Raw genomic sequence first — 19,960 nt, forward strand, 5'->3', positions numbered from 1 at the left:
ATGTAGAAGAGATAGTGAATCCTCAAGCCATCTGTGGACGGCACACATACTCCCACATTGGTGAGATGTCGGTCCTCGGACCCCCTGTTGAAGACCTCTGCTCTAGACTCTTCAAACAAAACCAAAGAGGACGAGTATATTTTTAAAATTTTATTTAATTGGAAACCACTGTCAGGCAGTACATCATCTCCCCTCAGGGGTCCATCCAAATACTGTTAATTTCCTTCTGGAGATTTTGAAAGTCACTGCGATTGGTCCGCAAGCATTTTACAATAAGGTTACATTTTTGTTTGTAATAAGAAAAAAAAGTACATCCTTACACTTTGATATAACAGTGTTTCTATAATCAAAGTCCTATGCATATAATCATTAGTAGGATTTTTGCATATAAGTTTATAAGTGCTGATTTGAGTACGATATTTCTGCCATGAAACATTGCATCCGTGATTGTTTTAAAGATAATTGTGGTTTATAGCAATATAACTAAAATCACACAAAAAGACACAAATTTGAAATGAAAAGAATTAAACAGTCAAAACTTCTAACTTTTAAGCTGCAGTTAAGCTTCACAATTGACAAATCCTCTGTGATTCCTCTGTGATGTGGTACTGCTCTTGTTTATATAGTTTCAAAGGCAAATGCAAATTGATTCATTAATTTCTCACAGTGTTAACATGCATTAAGAGGGAACTTCAGATTAACACGTGACTCATTCTTTAATGTGTAATAGTATCACGGCCCACTGTTACACTCTGAGGAATGGGTGGAGAAATGGCTCCTTAGTCCACCGTACAGGTTGTGATGTACGTGGGAAGAGCCTGGTAACCACTGAATATGACAGAGAGGTCAGGTCCTCCACTCACACTTTCGAATATTTGTGGGTGTGTCCCCACATCTGGTAGAATAAGACCTGGTCTGCCAGGGGTGGAGTTTCCTGTCAGGACCTCGGCCTCCACAAGGTACAAGTATGCCTCATTGCGCTCCTTCCACACTTCCAGGGCTTTCCTCACTGTGCCAGCAAAGTAGATACCCTCTCCATAAGCTGGGTCTGTAAACGGACAAACACAAAAAACTGGTTATAATCTATGAATACATTCAGACCTGGTACTACCGTCTGTCCTGAGAGATCTGACTACAAGTGGTCTGAATGCACTTATAAACGTTCTGAGATGTCCGCTCGTTCTCTCTCGCTAAGAATCTGGTTTCATTATCAAATGCTTCATACCTGCAGGTGGTGCGTACTCTGCATGGAATCCAATGTGGCTGACCATCTTGCAGAACTGTGAAGGTATAAGCTGAAACATGGTTCGCTGAGTGGAACATTGTAGCTGTTGTTTCTTTGTGTCAAATGTCTTCCTCAGCGTCGGGTTCTCCACCTTCTCCAACTAGATATACGAAAAATTCCACCTGAGTCAAGCACTGGTGAACAATAAGACATATATAAGATATGGAGCACGTCCAGGAGAGACAGTTAGACATACTGTACCTTCAACATGCAAAGCCCCTCCTTCGTGAGAACAGATCCTCTTTCTGAGAACAAATTATTGTGAATATCAACAGGCGTTCTTTCAAAGGTCACCTTCTCGGTGGAGGACGGAAGAATGGCGCGCTCTTCCTTTTTGACAAATTCTCTCTGGATGTTGCAGAGCATGACCTCCACCTTCAGGGCGGCCACGACAACTTCCTCCCGTGAATCCCCCTTCACCGTTATGTCTGCATGACCTTTGTTAAAGGACTCCTTGAAGTTGATGTTCTTTTTGGTCGACAGACGGGTCAGCTGCAGATGTTCCTCCTCGCCCAAGCAAAGAATGAAGTTGTTACGGATGGTGACGGTGGTGTCAGTTTTTTCGAACAGGCGCCAGAGCCATCGATCAGCCTCGAGCATCGACTCAGCACTGCCATGCAGGCTGATCTGTGGAGCGGCAGCGGGTTTGCTGACAAGGGAGCGATCTCTGTGCTCCGATGCTGGTGGAGCAGACACACAGGTAACAATCACTGCCACAGTTTATTAATCAAACATGCATTCCCCTATGTACAAATTAATTTTACATTTGCCGTCCTACACTGGCGTTTCTGGTTTGTACTACAGATCCAGAACTGCGACAGGGAACTACAACAGCAACCAAGATTATATGTATTCCATTATTTAAACATTTCTTACAAAACACATAAATAAGCAGCACTATACAAATGTCTTTCTACTTTTACAGGAGTATTATTGCTATAGGTTGTGGTGAAGGTTTGGCCTACTTTGTAGAGAAACTTGCACATTCTGACAATTAACCTCAACATTTTGCCAGAATTATTAAAAATAACTCCAAATATGGGAAGTGCATTTCTTCCTCTATTACACTTAGTACAATACCTAAATACTTGCATTGAAAGGTCACCATTTTCAGCAGTTAATGTTAATAGAAATATGGTGTTGTTACCCTGTGTAAAGCCGGGATCAGGTGCTTTTTGCTTGTAAGATCCCATCGCTGTCTCAAAAGCCTGGAAAGACAAAGTCATTAAGTCGTCTTTCTTTCACGATAACTGTCGAGGCGTCTCTATTCAAGCTGCCTGCAGTGGGCACACATACACACGGTTATATCATTCTAATATCGCGAAAGCATTAATACAACCTTATATGTCTCTTCTTCTGATGGAAATATGACAAAGTGAACTTCCAAGGTTTGCGGGGACTTCTTGACCAACACCTTCACTGCTTCAATCATGACTTCGGCGACTTGTGTTTTACTAAGGCCATGGCCTCCTGTGCCGATGGCGGGGAAGGCAATTGACCTGTGCTCGTTTGAGACTGCGATATATAGGCAATCCAGGACTGACGAGAAAAGGACCTGTAATTAATGAACAAAGAGACAAATATCGGTATATTAAGATTTTCCTGCTCACCAGATGATATATTTGTCTCTTACTTCAGCTATTTTTTTATATCATCCCTGCACCAAGCTGCATTTAATGCTACTCAGACGATGTGCTCTCTGGATAAACCGAAGAAAAAGGAACTCTTGCAAGTTGTGCATTGTCTTAATTACATCATATTAACCTTTAGATAAATCAGATAATTAATATTACAAATGACGATTTAATATTTTCCCTTTTTTACATATATAAGTATCATGACCTACCTCCCGTGCTGAAATGTCAAAAGTGTGAAACACCTCTTTACATTTCAGGGAGTAGCCTTTTGTGACCAGCACTTTTCCTATTGGCGTGGCGCTCCTCAGCTCTCTTTGCATTCCAGCTCCTGCTTTCTTCAATAAAGCTCTGGTGACGTCACCGTAGCTCAAGTTTCTGTCTGATGATGTGGTGTTTACGATGACGTCCGCCTGAGGGAATCCAAAAATAAGATTAATAAAAGGTGAATAAAAATACAGAAGCTCATACTCCCATACCTGCTGTCACCGCTGCAGTTCCTGGATCCAAACCCCTAAAATGTAAATGTGGAGGGATGGGGCATGACCCACCCCTCCACACAATTTCATGGAAATCGATTTTGTAGTTTTGGCATAATCCCACTTACAAACAAATATGAGAAAAAACCCTCCTTGGCCGAGGTTACCAGTTAATCACATTCTTACTATAATTCGATTGAAAATTTGAGCAAAACCAAGCAGGAATTTGTAAATATTTCACATTACACCTATTTTTCTGTCTTTCAGCTGCGTGTGTCACACGTCTCTTCTGGTCTTATCATGAGGGAATTATCATATTTGGAGAATCCTTGTACCCCTTATAATGTTTAACTAGAAATAATCAATGTTTAGAAAAGCCTTCTAATTGCAGTGCATAAAATAAGTACATAATAGGTTTAACAAACAATCAAGGCAGATGTCAGATTCATACCTCCTGCTCCTCAATTCGACCCCTCTTCAGTGTCAGTTGGATATTTCCAAACTGGACTGTATGAGAGGAGCTTTTGGCCGCTCCTGCTCCTGCTCCTGCTCCCTTTCCTGCTCCTTTTCCTGCTGCTGCTCCCTTTCCTGCTCCTTTTCCTGCTCCTGCTCCTGCTCCCTTGCTGTTCATGCTGTTCGTTTTCTGGGAAAGTTGCTCACAACAGGCCCTTTCCATTTCCTTTACCGAAGGGTCGTCGTGGTTCACAAGGAGGATCTCTTCAGGAAGATGTTTTGTAGAAGACTTCTCATAGTACTCTATCACAGTTGACACTATGGTGTCAGCACAGAGTGGCAGGGGGAAGTTGAACAGTCCCGAGCTTATAGCAGGAATGGCGACAGTCTTCAGGTGGCATTCTTTAACTCTATCCAGAATGCTCCTGATGGCCTTCTGCAACAGCAGTTTAGCCTGTGAAATGTCATACCTTGATGGGTTGTATGGTAAGTCAGGGCCCACAGCATGAATTAACTTCTTACATTGTAGGAAGCCAGGATCACAGACAATTGCATCTCCTGTTTTCAGTTCCCCGTACCATCTGATGTAGTCGTCGCTGTCCTGTTGGATCTGCGGACCCCCCTTGTTGGACAAAGCTCGAGCGAGGCCACCAAAGTGTTGAAGCTTGATGTTGGCAGCATTCACGACAGCATCCACGCCGATATTTGTTAGATCGGCCTTCCACACAGATAACTTGATGCCTGCACTCAGCATGCCGGCAAACCTCTTCTCAGTAACACCAGTTATCTGCTGCACAAGGGTCGGAAAACTTTCGGAAGCCATCCCCTCAATGATGGCCATGCATCCGAATTTGCTGTGGAGGATGTCGACCAGGGACGGTCCACAGTTCCTCACAATGTCAACAGAGGGCCCTTGAAGAGGGAAAATCTTATTACCGGCCATGGCTCCTAAATAGATCTACGAAAAAAGGGAGTAGGTGTGAGTAAATCATACAATGACATCACTGTCTGGTTAATATATTTGACACTCTGTTGTCACCCTTGTTTCGATCATCTCTAGTAATCATCCTATCCTTAAAGATAAACTTATACTACCCATACTATTCTGTTTGTAATGGCAGGTGCAAATTATTTACATATCTCTCTATATTTATTTATAGTTGTTGCATTATCACTGAGGTGTCAGGTCTTAATCATCCCTCTGTGCACTAAATAACTTTGAATCTTAACCTACTGGCAGTGCTGGAATGCAGCAGAGTGCATTTACTTCATTTTTCATGTATCTGTTCTGTACACTTTTACTCAAGTAGAAAGTTTGATGTACTTTGAGTATATTATGTCTATTTCTCTTTGTACTTTTACCAAGGACTCAGTAAGTAGGGGTGCTGAGAGGGCTGCAGCACCTCCTACTGGCAATCGACTTTAACTGCAAGGCAAAATTGTCAAAACATCAATAAAAACCTGAAATTCTCAATTTCCCTTTCTGGAGTAACATTTTGAGGCAATCACAATGGAAGGCGTGTATATTTTATTTTATATTTAATGTTATTACATTTTTTGAGCATTCAGTGTATTTTCTGTAGCCTCTGATGCACAAATGTAGAATTTGTCATAGGTGTGTAGACAACGGACACAAACAGAAAGGATTGTGGATTTTTAGTTGTGGAAATAGTGGGTTAGACAAAGACTATCTGAGTATTTTCCTTTACTTTTCTTCCCTCACATTGATATAGATTGAATCTAGTGTCAGGGAGTCCTGCTCATAATGAGCATTAATTAATTGGACCGAAGCAATTTTTTGGCCTTTTTCTAGTTAAACTACTGTGAAACAATGCTTCACAAAATTGAAATTATACAAAAATCAATCAATATTGTGCTGAATTCACTATTATATAATTATATAGGCTTTGTCTCAACCCCCCACCCAGGTCTGACCATCTTCCACAACAACTGACTTTTACTTAAATATACTATTTGGTACCTCCTGAACTTGGTGACCCAAATGCAACTAGACACAACTGCAGTTAACCACCACTCCGTTAGAGGGAGACAGAGATCAGTTGTTGTTTTTTTTTGCTTTAGTGTACATTAAAGTTACTTACTTTTTGAAAAAAAAGAAAACAATATTCAACGTTAAGAAACTATCAAGGTGTGTGGGGGGCGGTTTGAAGTAAAAATACTATCATAATATTCGTACAGTTGTCTCCCTGCTGACCACGCTCATCCTCTGTTGCACTGGCAGCGTTTAGACACGTTCAAGTTGGTTAAGGTTGGACAACTTAACCCACTGGTTGGAATTCAATGTTGTCTCCGTCTTTTTACACTTCTTCCGAGGACGTTTCTACCCGAACTCATCCGCCATCTTGTCTCACCTCGACCTGTTTGTCCGCGCGAGCGACCCGAGGCAGCGCACGAGACCAAACCGGCCACACACCTGTCCGTTGACGCTTGGTTCTTAATGTTGACGTTAAAAAGATGGATGCGTACGGAGTAAAAGAAAGAGGATTGGGCTGAGAGCAAAACACACACTCACCTGCTTAGTGCTGGAAGGTTCCGAGGAGGACGAGGAAGAAAGTGAAAGTAAAAAGCGTACTCGCCCCAGTGGGGGAGGAAACTGCTGCGTTTACCAAGAAACCAAACAGAAAGTAACTGGGAGGCAGCGGCAGAAGCAGTCCCGGACAGCAGACATGTCAGACGCGTACTCTTACCCGCTGCTCGTCGAGCTGGAAGAAAACAACTTCACCAAAATCCAAATGAAGCTGCTGAAGTACTTCAACAGCAAGAAGTCCGGCGGCGGAGACTGCGAGGTGGACTACCAGAGTGGCAGCAGGACGGCGGTGCTGCGATTCCGCACAGAGCAGGGTGGGCTCCGTCTGAGGCCTGGACTCAAACTATTATTAAAGTAATCTGACCTCCTCCGTCATTAACAATGAGTCCTTCTTCTTCTTCTTCTTCTTCTTCTTCTTCTTCTTCTTCTTCTTCTTCTTCTTCTTCTTCTTCTTCTTCACTCACAGACCAGAAAAATGTGCTGGGGAAAGAGTTACACCAGATCCAGTTGGGTACAGCTGTTCTGAAGATGACAGTTCGGTTCCCTCCAGATGAGAAGACAGCAGCAGCACCAGCACCACTGGTAAGTGAGGTCCAATGAAATGTCAGCTGTCCTGTGTGTGCATCCTGGAGAAAGTGGTGTGAAAGTAATATTACAGGCCTATCGAGGGGGAATGTTTTAAGAAGTACCATAAAAATAAAGATTTACCTCCTTACTGTGCTTATACATTGCATCGTATATCAACATACTGTACATTGAGCTTTAGGCCCAGGCTTATCTGAGAGCACATGAGAGTCATAACTCAAGGCCATGCTGGACGCTGTGTTCTTTGCTCATTTCCCTCCCTGCTGTTTGGAAGCTATAATAAAACAAGGGCCACGCCTTTCTGTAATAATTACTTGCCCCAGTTGATAATGGAATTAATGTGTAACTTGTCTGATTGGACATTTAGGGCGCTTTATGAGGTGAAACTGGTTACACAAGAAGACAAATAAAAACACAGTTGTGACTTAAATCCTTTTTTTGTGTACTGTCAGAAACAGGAAGTTCCATCGGATAACGTCACCAAGACATGTAAGTCACACCAGTATGTTTCTTACTCTGTGATTATTTTTTTGTTTGTTTGTTATAGATAAATTAAGTCAGACTTGCAGTGTCAAACCACACACACACACACAATTAGTTTCAGTTTTGATTCTCTCCACCCTTCCCTTTGTCTCTCACTCTCTCCTTTTTCTTTTGCTTAGTTGTATCGTGTTTGGGTTGAGATTCAGGCTTCATATGAACCTTAATTACATGAAACTAAATAAGCACAGCCCTCTCGTGTCGAGATTGTTTGAAACTGTGATTCATAAGAAAGGAATGTTTATTGACGCAGCTCAGATTATGTAGCAGACTGCTGCTGATTTCCTGTAAATCATCTGCCTTCACTGTTAAAGGGATCCATGGGCAGAAATTGAATATAAAATTATCCTGGTGGTGTTTTCTCTTGTGTTTTTCTAAATTGTATGAATAGTTGTTTTCTTTACCCTAGAATGGGCTCTTTTTATTTAATTACTTTATATTTACATCGGGAGTGGGTCTTCTCTACAGAGGCCGCCATGTTTTTTTACAGTAACCTAGACTGGAAACAATAAACATGATGACGTTTTTTAACTTGTGACAGACACAAAAATGAAAAACACAACAAAAACAAAACAAATTCGGTGATAAGAGCTGTCAACAGTGAAGAGGTGCTGCACCTCTCCCCTGAATAATGCAAATTTGTTGCCGCTTTGAAAGCTTCTGTGCAACAAACCTCCCGTTGAGTTGTGCATGTGTGAAAGTGAGACTCTGGCTCATGTCAGAACATCGCTCATGACATAACACCCAGAATAAGCTTTCCCACAAATAAGACATTTCATAAAATGTTTGTGTTACTTTATTATCTTACTTCATTAAGAAATGTGTTTTCAAACACTTAATCTTCATCAACTCACAGCTGAAGTTCAGGCGGAGGCCAAAGGCAGAGACGATGTAGCAGCAGAGGAAACCTCCACCTCGGCTGTTTTAGGGAAAGTTCCTGAGGACATGAGCCTGGAGGTTTTGGAGATGCTGGTGGAGAACATTATAAAGGGAATGAAATCCCCATCTGCCTCGTTCACGTTGGAAATCATTCATGGCATCTCCTCTGTTGTGGTTACTTTCAAGACTGGAAAAGGTATTTGCTTACTGTGTGTTTGTCGTGTGTGTGTAAGAGTGTAATAACAATTCTAAAAAACACAACTTGTACAGAGGTTGCCTTTCAATTGAGTGCATCTGTATCATCTTCAGCATATCTCTGGTGATTTAAAGTTACATTACATTACATGTCATTTGGCTGACGCTTTTGTCCAAAGCGACTTACAATTAGTACACTCAACACTCATGAGGGGCCATTTAGGGGTTCAGTATCTTGCCAAGGACACTTCGGCATGCAGATGGGAGAGAGTGGGGTTTGAACCGGCAACCTTCTTGTTGGAGAACCACCACTCTAACCACTAGGCCACCCGCCCCACAAGTTATTATAATAATGCTAAAAAATAAAAATACCAAGTAAATTTATGGGAGATATTTACAGCACAACACAGGGAGACAACACCGAGCTGAACTACACCATTATTTAGAAGCTGTGGGTACAAAGAAATTACTTTTCTGCGACCACTAAAAAACATCCTCACCATCCTAACCATGAAGAGTTACATACTATTGCTAACAAAACAAATGCATGATGTCATGTATATGCCAAATTCTACCCTATTAATCAAGTACACACTAACAATAGAACCTGAAAAACTCATCTTTAAATCACCAATTCATATAACATTTTCCAAATTGAGTTTTCTTATTAAATCTTTTAAGGTAATATAAAAAAAAATGTTTATCTCAAAACATGTGTTGTATGAACCCGCAACTTCTCGCTGCAAAGTTGTTGGCGCCATTTTATGAAAGGTTTATTAGGGCCGGACTAAAGAAAAAAATGTTTTGAGAATATATTGTGAAAAAGTAATATTACCAGATTTAAGGCGTAATTTAATGAGAAAAAATGTCATAATATTATGAGGAGAAAGCCATTATATTACATTATACAACATATTACTTTTAGGAAACAAGCAGCAAGGAGAACCCTTGCTCCCCGCGTTTCACTCCCTCTGGATCCAAAATATTGAACCAATCTCATTTCTTGAGAAATGGCCTCCCACCTAACACACACATTTGCTTTACACTCACAACACTTCTGGAGAATGTTGGGAGGATCTCAAGAATAACGCTTATGGCAGAAAGCAACTTCTGAAATCCCTTTGAATATCACACAGTTGTAACCAACGATTTACAGTCGACCAATATAAAACATTTTCTTCTCCACAAAAGAGGCAATTTCCTCCAAGCGTGTTTGGATCTTTCTCTGAAATAGACACGGTTTCTTACACAACCTTTTAGAGCCCTGACACTTCAACAACAATGTGGTGCTCATGTGCCGAAATATCAAGCAACATGAAACCTATACTACTGTATAACTTAATAAGATGCTGCACATTCCTCATCTCAACACAGACAACAGGATGATAATTTGATCCCCCTGTTAAATGATTTGCAGCCTAAAATTATAACTTTGTTCTATAATGACTTTATTGTATTTAAAAATTACAAGCTTTCTCATTTTACTATGACTTAATTCACGTTCAATTTAAATGTCATTCTCATAATACCACTACTTTATTTTTGAAAATTTATTTCGTCCTGTTAGGGGTCTTAAACTCTATCGTAGGTTATTGCCTAACTGCCTGACTTTTTATCACTATCCCACAGAAAGCACCGACTTTGTGGCAAGATGCCCTCAAAACAAGATGTTCACAAATAAGGGATTTTCAGTCCGGCCGCTTGAACTCACTAGGCAAGTTGCAATCGAAGACATCCAAAAGTTCGAGAAAGATTACCTCTACCTGTATTTCGAGAAAGCAGGTGGGGATGTGGAAAGTGTTCTGCTTAATGAAGGGGAACAGTTTGTCATCACCTTCAAAGACAGTCAAGGTAACACAGTTATAGAACACGTTAAATATGTCTGTATAAATGCAGCACAATGATAACCAGAGATAACCACCTTTTATTATCAATTCTAGACCATTTTACATTTAATATGATGTTTTTTTTCTATAGCTGTTCAGAAAGTCGTGAAGAAGAAGCATCACATCCAACAGGAAGAGTTCAGAGTTTATCCTTTCTATTCATCTTTGGGAGCAGTTCTCTATGGCAAAGACAGGCCCTGCTTAAAACTCCCCGCTGCCATCTCTGAACCTACTGACGATGCTGTGTGGAGATACCTAAATGACCATAAATCAGCATTAGAGACCATTCACAGTGACTTAGCTAAACACTTCTGTAGTGTAAAACACGAAGGATCTGTTGTGATCTTGAGACCCGTACCTTCAATTCTTGGCCAGAAAGATGCAAAAGCCATCATTAAAAAGTGGAAGAGTACCGTGGGGTCAGCCTTTGCACAAGCTATGTCCAAATTCAAATCCCTGAAGTTTCAGCCAGATTCAGATGTATTGGAAGAGTGTCTGCAGAATATTGGACAAATTTTACAGAACAAGGATGTGACTTTAGCGCATGATAAAGCCAGCGGCGCCTTGTCAGTGGTTGGCTTTGTGGATGATGTCAATAAACTAGAGCAAAGTCTTCGTAAAACCATCAACAAAATTGAGGGAAGGGTGCAGAGGGAGAAAGCGACGAAGACCGACGTCATCAAAGTGTCACGATCAATATTCCACCTCCTGCGTCAAGATGGTCTTCTGGACAAATTGCTACATTTGTACCCAGATCTCAAACTGGCATTCCCAGAAGACAGTCCAGATTTGAATGTAACTGGTTTAAGAGATGAGATTTTTGAAGCAGACAAAGTGATCCGTGAAGCAAAATATTCATTGAAGCGAATTAATTTAGAAATGGATAAATCTGTGCTTGACTTGCTGAGGTTGGAAGAGCAAGATGAGCTTACAAAGGTCCTGCTGACATCTGACGGAATAAATGCAGCATTTGAGATCAGTGAAAAGAGAGTGGAGCTCCTTGCTTTTTCTGACAGAGATCTGACCAATGCTGAAGATCATCTGAAAAAGCTTATGATGTCTCAGAACATCAGTGTAGAAGATAGCAGTGTCCTGGAGACTCCGGCGTGGCAGGATCTGGTCAGACAATTACAAGATGCCAACAGCAAGTCATGCAGGAGACTCCAGGTCCTCTGCACTGGTGAACACGTTGTTGTGAGTGGCCACAAGAGTGATGTCACGAGAGTCAGCAATGAGCTTGAGTACTTCTTAACGCAGAATGCCAAAGTTGAAGAAAGTGTGGATGTCAAGCCCAATACCATCATTGAGTACATTAAAAAATGCAAAACATCTTCTTTGGACCAAGTCAAAGGAAAAGTGACGGTGTCTTTCAGAAACGAGGCCATCTGTCTCAATGGTTCCAGAGTTGATGTCAAACATTGCAAGACCTTAGTTGAAAACTTGGTCCAGTCTTTGAGCTTTGAACGTGTAAACATCACCAAACCTGGGGTGAAGAAGTTCTTCCAGGATAAAGAAACTATGTACGTGGCCTCACTGTTAACCGACACTGGCTGCTTGGTCCAACTAGTTGATGAGACAGGTGGTGGGCAGGCTGGTTTGGCCCAAATCCCGGGTCCAAAACCGGTAAATAAGTTTCAGACATCGGATGGTGTTAAAATAGCTGTTTGCAAGGCAGATCTGTGCAGTTACCCAGTGGACGCAGTTGTCAATTCTTCTAATGGGCAGCTGCAACACAACGGGGGCCTTGGCGCAGCACTGTTGAATTCTGCTGGACCTCAGTTGCAGGTTGAATGCGACAAAATAATTAACCAAAGAGGGCTGCTCAAGCCTGGAGACTGCGTCATTACTGATGCTGGAGGACGGCTTCGTTGCAAAAAAATTATCCATGCAATTGGACCAGTCTTTGATCCATCTGCACCCAAGAAGTCTCAGGCGCAGTTGAAAAGAGCTGTCAAAGGAAGCCTGGATCTTGCTGAAAGGCATGGCTGCATCACTGTGGCACTGCCCACCATCAGCAGAACCCAGGGCTTTGGTCTTGATTTGTGTGCGCTGACCATCATCAAGGCTGTGAAGGAACACTGTGATGAGAAGTATGATGAAAACACCCTGAAGGAGATCCATTTGGTGAACAGTGATGACGCTGCTGTTCAGGCTATGGAGAGAGCTGTCAAAAGCGAATTTGGAAATAGTGTAGTAACTCTTCCAGTTGCTTCTCCACGTCTGACACATGCTAGATCTACCCAATCTGACCCAAACTGCTTGGGTCAAGTGACAACCATAGAGGGCTTGAATATCACTCTCACTAAAGGAAACATCGAGAATGCCACGGTAAATATAATTTAAAAATGTTTCTAGTTAAACATGCTGACATAGTGTGATGACAAAATACTAGAATCGAATTAAAGCTAGGGTTGGTAAGCGGGAAAAAAGCTAGCAAGAGCAGACTACTCTGAAAAAATGCAACCGATACATCCCACTTTCTCCTCTGTTTCAGCAGTGTATGTCTCTCTGGCTCTCTGGTTGTGTTTAATACAGTCCCTCAAGAGCCACAGACACTTGTGACATGCTTTTTTGATTGTCACATGGCTATCAGGATGGGAAGAGGATATCAACAAATACGATAAATAGTTTTTCAGAAACAACTTACCAACCCTACCTTTAAATACTATATTGCTAAGAATAACTCCCAGGCTTTTGGGCTAATAAGGATGTTGTGAAAGGAAAAACTGATAACATTCTGTTTTTCTTAGACTGAGGTGATTGTGAACACAACGTCTGAAGATCTTGAACTGAAAAAAGGTGCAGTTTCAAATGCAATACTTCTCGCGGCCGGACCCAAACTTCAGCAGTTGATAAATGCCCAGGATGCCAGAGGAAGTTTTGGTGAGGTCATTGTGACCGACGGCTGCCGATTGAAGACTAAGAAAGTCTTTCATGCAATTGCACCTCAATGGGACAAGGGACAAGGCGGAACTGAAACGGTAACATGCTCTATCCTCTGAGTCTGTTCAATACTGTATCGGACATGCCTCAGGTCTACCACTTCTCCTGCTTTTCTTTTGCTAAATGTGATTTTAGGATTATACTTATAATTTTATCTAAATTGCATTGGGTAGTAACTGTATGCCGCAGTGTAAACTTTCAGTATGTGGTACCTAGATTTTAAAAGCATCAATGCTTTGCCTCACAGATCTTGACCGCCATTTTCAAGGATTGCTTGGATAAGGCAGAGGACACTAGCCTGACCTCCATTGCTTTACCTGCTGTCGGCACTGGAAACCTTGGCTTCCCAAGAGACCTTGTTGCCTCTTCGATGTTGAGTGAAATCTCAGCATTTAGCATGAAAAAACCTAAGCACCTGAAAGAGGTTGTCATTGTCCTTTATCCAGGCGATGCAAAGACTATCCAGGTAAGGAGACAGAAGAAGCTTTGGAGTAGTTTTGTGTTATATTCCCATGGAAATTAAGTTAATGGCAAACCAGCGATGGTCATTATTGTCCATGTTCATGAACATCAGCTCTTGTAATGCTTTGGTGATTTATTGATAATATTTGTGAGTGTTTAGTAGAAGTTCTGATTCTGTCTAAAGGCCTTTAGGGATAGATTTGACAAGGAGTTCCCCAGTGCCTCAGGTGGTCCAGCACCCACAGGTTCCCCACAAAACACCGGTAGGCAAACATCTTTTCAACATTTTTATGTGCAGTAAATATGCGATGCTTTTAGAAATGCAAGAAATCTTTAAAATGATTTCATTAGAAACTGATCTGAGTGGATCAGTTATTCTCCAATGTATTTTTATTGATTATTTGGTTGATTCGCTGTTGATTTCTTTCCAGGGCAACAAGGTCCCTTCTCAAACGTTAACTCGAGCACAGGAATGCATGAGACCAAAATGGGCGGCGTCACCATTCAGGTGGTCACAGGAGACATAACCAAGGAGACCAGTGAGGTCATTGTCAACTCCTCCAATGACAGCTTCTCTCTCAAGTCAGGTAAATGACAGCGAGAAGAGGAATGGTTCAGCTATGCAGAACAATAACAATTTAAGTTGTATCCATAGAAGCTATCATATTATCGTGTGTCTTTCCCTCCACTAGGAGTATCCAAGGCTATTCTAGAAGCAGCTGGTCCGGCTGTTGAAGGAGAGTGCCAACGTCTTGGTAATGAAACATGTACACATAAAACTGTTATGACACTGTAACCCTGACTTGCCACAGTTAAACAATATTCTTGCTTCGTTCTGGGCATCGAATTATATCAAGATAAATTCATTCATTCACAATTAGTGCTTTGCAATTATTTATTTTAAGTTTAAATACTATTACAAGTCCATTGTCTTCACCTTTAGGTGCCCTGCCCAACCCGGGCATGATAATGACCGATCCGGGTAACCTAAGTTGTAAGAAAATCCTCCACGTGATCGGACAGAGCGACCCAGGAAAAATCAGAGCGGTTGTTACAAATGCACTTGACATGTGTGTGAAAAACACCTACGCCTCTGTCTCATTACCTGCCATTGGCACAGGTGAGTCTGGAGTATATTAAATGAAAAGTCTGAGTGTTAAATCAACTTGGAGATGATTGTTTGTGTTTACACATGAATTGTATTGATTCTGAGAGAATGAACACAGTCATGGTTCTTCAGTGTTTGTTTTTACAAGTGATGATTCCTGCACTACCTTGTGCAACTTTCATTATGCTCTACACTCTCAGGTCAAGGTAATGTGCAGGCTAGACAGGTGGCAGATGCCTTCTTTGACGCAGTGATCGATGTGTTGAGCAAAAACACTCGTGGCTCCCTGAAGACTATTCGGATTGTTATTTTCCAAGCAAAGATGCTGAACGAGTTCCAGAGCAGTATGCAACACAGAGCACAAAGCGCTGCCAGTAAACCCAGTGATAAGGATGGTGGGTTGTGGAAAAGACTCACATGTAAGTACAGAACAGGACTGTCACTTTTTGTATCAAATATCAAATGCCTCTAGACTGCATAATTTGAAATCAAACAGGTTATTACAGATTGAGTATGAACCGCAAGTTCGAATAATGGGAGAATTTCGAATAGAAAGTGACAGCCCTAGTACAGAGAAGAGAAGAGAATATGTTCATGTTCCTTTAATCCATAGTCTGGTTTGAATGTGAGATGAATAACGTATCGCTTGGAATTTGTTCTCACAGCATTCTTTGTGGGTGGAACTGCTGCCAAGCCCCATAAAGAAAGAGAAGAAAACTTTGTCATCAAGCCAGTGGCCTGCGACCCGGCTTGCTTCCACATCTGCGGAGACACACAGGCCAATGTGGCCTCGGCCAAGCAGTGGCTCAATGTTCAGATAACCAAAGATCAAAGCACAACCGCCATTAAAGACACCGCCATTCTCAGCTTCTCCGACGTGGACCACCAGCAGATTATTAAGATCCAGAAGGCCTTGGGCGTGAGCATCATGATCGAAGGCAAGAAGGATCAAGTCGAATTAACCATTGAGGGATTCAGCAATGGCGTACTAAAAGCCACCGAAGAGATTTATATAATGATCAAAAAGGTGAAGGAAGATGATGACCTGAAGAGGTACGTGGACATAATAAGCAAACTTGCAGACTGGCAGTATCAACAGCAAGGGCTCCAGTATCAAAGCTTTGATCCAAAAACAAACGTCCAACTCGAGCAAGCAATGCAAAACCAGCTGACAGATGTAAAAGTCAACGTCCAAGGTCAAGACTACACAGTCACTTTGCCAAACGGACCGGCCACCAACAAAAAGGGAGACACATTGCAGATAAAGAGAATTGACAAACTGAAAGGTATTTGACTGATTGATGAGAGTTCTGTCTAAAAAAGATAATAAAGCAGTAGTAACTGTTGAAAGTTCCAATATGAAGCTAGAATATAATGTCCATTCAAACTAGATTTAAACCTTTTATTGCCGCATATTATTTCCTGGTTTTAGCACGATTTCACTTTTTGACCTCTCTTTTTAAGCCAAACATTTATTTTGTTTCTAGATGCAGTACCTGCGCTCTGGGATGCTATGCCCCCCAACACTACGTGTGTGGCTGTCCCCATCCAGGCTGGAACACCAGAGTACACTGAAGTCCTGAATCTGTTCCAGGCCTCGTGCAAACAAACTGTCATCAAGGTAGTCCTCATTTAAAATGCACTGCATTTAAAACATCAAGCCTTAGTGACACTGCTTTGTTACTAGAGCAGAACATTTTGTTCTGGAGATTGTTCAATATCAATGTTTTCCATCCTGATTACAATTTGATACCTGTTCATTTAAAAATAACAACATATATAACATTTTAACAGTTGTATGCTACTAACCCTGTATGGAAGTGATGAATGCTTTCATTGTAAACCCATTGAGAAACAAATACATACAGAGAGTGAATGTCATAGAACTTCTTTGATTACACTTCTTTGCTGCCTTCAAAAGTGTACTTGTATAAAACCGTGCACACATGAACATGTTCACTTTATAAATCACAGTCTACCTGAAAACGTGCATACGTGAATCTCCAGGATTATTCAATTCAGAGACAGCCGTGATGTCCTCGATCTATACAATTTTACACAATTATGTATTAAAAACGATTAAAAGAGGCTTTACATAGGAAGGTAAATATTAAACAGTGTTAATCCCATCACACAGACCTGACAACTAATAAACCAGAGTGGTGATAATGGACTCAGTTCAGCACAAAGATCCAAAATCACAGATCTCTCGACCCAAACACACACACAGGATGAACACTGAAGCCAAACTTGATGATACATGCACAGTGTAAGAAGAAATTATTAAAAACTATAAATGACTCGGCTCTGCAACTCGTACTTTGTTGTTAGTTGTCATATCTTTTTCAATTGAAGGTTCTTATGGAACGGTTATGACGTGCATGCACAAATATACCGCTGTTGGTTTTAATAGTACTGATGAAGTGGATAGATAATCTGGCTTCAAATCACCACCTCACATCCGCACGTCCCTTCCCACAAACAGTTCCCTACGCATGGGTCAGAGTTGGCGTACAAGTTTGCACATTCTCCCTTCAGGTTTGTTTTTATATAGATCCCAACGTTTGCTTGAGAAGTGGCATTTATCAAACTCTGTTTTGTACATATGCATCGGTTTCAAATGAGGCCCCAGGTCTTTTCGTATCGTCCAATTTAGAGTATGCAAAGAAAATTGCCATTTTTATCTGGGTGAAACGAATATACTTTTAAAATGTGCTATCGGATTGTCTCAGATTAACTTTTCCCTCCTATTTAGATTGAGAGGATACAGAACCCAATGTTTTGGAAGAGCATACAGATCAAGAAGCGTGACATTGAGCAGCGGAACGGTCATCCAAACAACGAGAGGCGTCTGTTCCACGGCACCACTGAGACCACAGTGGACATTATTAATCAAAATGGCTTCAACAGGGTTTACGCAGGAAAGAACGGTGAGAAGTTTATGATGACAAAGTTTCACCAGACTCTTCCCTTACCTTTATTGCTAAACCGAAACTGTTAAAAAACATCAATATTTTTTTATTTTCTTGATATTAACGGTTCTTGTTTTTCAGTTATTTCTTCATTTTAGCTTCAGCGATGGAAGATAAATGTTCACAGATAAATTGAAACAAAACATTTTTGCTGCTGTTTCATTTTCAGCTGCTGCTTATGGCAATGGCACGTACTTTGCTGTCAATGCCAACTACTCTGCCCAGGACACATACTCCAAGCCGAATCCGAAAGGGGAGAAGTGCATGTACCTCTGCCAAGTGCTGACCGGGGATTACGCGCTTGGACAACAAAACATGATCGAACCACCAGTCAAGATCAACAAGGCCCCTCAGCGGTACGACAGCGTCGTGGACCGCATGGCTAATCCCAGCATGTTCATCATCTTCCATGACGTCCAGGCTTATCCTGAGTATTTGATCACATTCAAGTAACGCCACAATGTTCTGACATAACAAAGACCGAATGCCTCCATATTTCATACTGCGTTAAAATCACTTAAAAAGTATGATCAGTTAATCAGCTGAATAATCAAATTTGTTTTCCCATCTAATTGAGGTATTTGGTTAAAGAAGGTTTTTAGTAATCAAGTATTAATCACAAGAGTCACATAGTGCCTGGAAAATGAACCATATATTAATCACATAACAATGTAAAGAAAGGCAAACGATTGTTCACAGATTTTAGTTTTTGCCTGTATGTTATTCTTTGTATAATCAAACTGATAATTGAGTGTTGAGAATGATGGACCTGCTCTCCTGAAGAAAATCATGGGATACAAACTGGTTTTGGAATTCAGATTAGCGTTTACTTTTGGTTTTGACGATTATGGAAGTTAACTGCTGTTCCAATAAACGCGTTGTGCAATTAGAAGTTCATAAGAGCACACTGGCTTGTTCAGCGTTTTCTTTATTTGATTTAGAGTTGATAAGTCGAGCTTCACAGTTGTGTCCACGTATGTCTATAAGTGCACCACACAGGAAATTGTAGTATTCAAAGAAATATCCGTTTAAATATGTAATAATATTTCTCGAATTTACATAGCCTTGTAGTACACACCAGGTAGAATATGTCAAACCCCTCCTTTCCACATAAACATATAATTGCAATCACAAAGGAGAAACAAATGCAGCCCAAAGCACCAAGTTTGCTTCTCGGTCTGAAATTTGTGTTTTTCCTCTCAAGCTTTCTCAATAACAGTGAATATTCAACCAGACACTAAGCTTGTGTTTCATCTCTTTTCTCCAGGTTAAGGTAATTGATTCTAAATTCATACACAATCACTTCAATAAACCTTTCATAAAACTTTGAGATTCATCCCATTCAGATTTAATTATTTGAATTCATAACAGTAATATAAATATATCGTTGTTATGATGTGGTAATAAAGTTTGGTCTCAGGTTTCTCTGAACGTTCAGTGCGAAATATTCATCAATGGCATTGCTCGAATCTCTGGCTCCATCTGCAGGACATACTGCAGGTGTGCACATACAGTCTTCCCTCCTGTTGTCGAGATAAGGAGAAGGAAAACCAGGTGAAACCCTGCATGTGTACGGGATGGAGTATATGTGGACGTTTATATAAATCCACGGGAGACAGCGAATATTGAGGAAAAGGATATAAGTAACCCTGAATATTGATATTTAATTAAACTTTATTTGTATAGTGCAAAATTAAAACACATTATCCCAATGTACTTTACATAGTAAGATTTTACAATATTTTACTGGGAGAACTTCTAGTGCCAGACTGAGTGTTGTCGGCCATCACCCTCGGCCGGTTGGGGGTTAGCGTGGTAAAGAGGGGAGGGATTATAATAATGATAATAATGAGTGGCAGTAAAGTACTTTTTTCAGTCCCCTTATGAAAATACATTTAAATTCACTAGATCCCTTAACATATCTGACTTGAAGAACGAATCATTCCCTGAGATGTTGATAAATGATCTGCCCCCTGATCCAGATCCAAACC

At 41.0% G+C, this 19,960-nt stretch overlaps 2 protein-coding genes across 2 annotated transcripts; one reads left to right on the top strand and one right to left on the bottom strand.

Moving 5' to 3' along the window:
* Positions 1-135: 135 nt before the first annotated feature.
* Positions 136-6,658, bottom strand: parp9 (poly(ADP-ribose) polymerase family member 9). The gene is made up of 8 exons (XM_053439564.1): positions 6,385-6,658; positions 3,850-4,809; positions 3,132-3,332; positions 2,625-2,840; positions 2,433-2,493; positions 1,487-1,965; positions 1,226-1,385; positions 136-1,048 (listed from the first exon to the last, which is right to left on the bottom strand). Exons 2-8 carry the CDS (start codon positions 4,792-4,794, stop codon positions 780-782), a joined length of 2,331 nt encoding a protein of 776 aa, XP_053295539.1. The 5' UTR covers positions 4,795-4,809; positions 6,385-6,658; the 3' UTR covers positions 136-779.
* Positions 6,236-18,874, top strand: parp14rs1 (poly(ADP-ribose) polymerase family member 14-related sequence 1). Its single transcript, XM_053439562.1, has 17 exons — positions 6,236-6,713; positions 6,866-6,981; positions 7,437-7,473; positions 8,381-8,599; positions 10,228-10,449; positions 10,576-12,812; positions 13,235-13,465; positions 13,675-13,893; positions 14,074-14,152; positions 14,321-14,476; positions 14,582-14,644; positions 14,833-15,009; positions 15,198-15,416; positions 15,663-16,283; positions 16,485-16,618; positions 17,753-17,927; positions 18,139-18,874. The coding sequence occupies exons 1-17, from the start codon at positions 6,539-6,541 to the stop codon at positions 18,420-18,422; spliced, it is 5,364 nt and encodes a 1,787-aa protein (XP_053295537.1). The 5' UTR covers positions 6,236-6,538; the 3' UTR covers positions 18,423-18,874.
* The last annotated feature ends 1,086 nt before the right edge of the window (positions 18,875-19,960 follow it).

Source organism: Pleuronectes platessa, chromosome 14 (assembly GCF_947347685.1).
Source record: "Pleuronectes platessa chromosome 14, fPlePla1.1, whole genome shotgun sequence".
NCBI classification, from domain to species: domain Eukaryota; kingdom Metazoa; phylum Chordata; class Actinopteri; order Pleuronectiformes; family Pleuronectidae; genus Pleuronectes; species Pleuronectes platessa.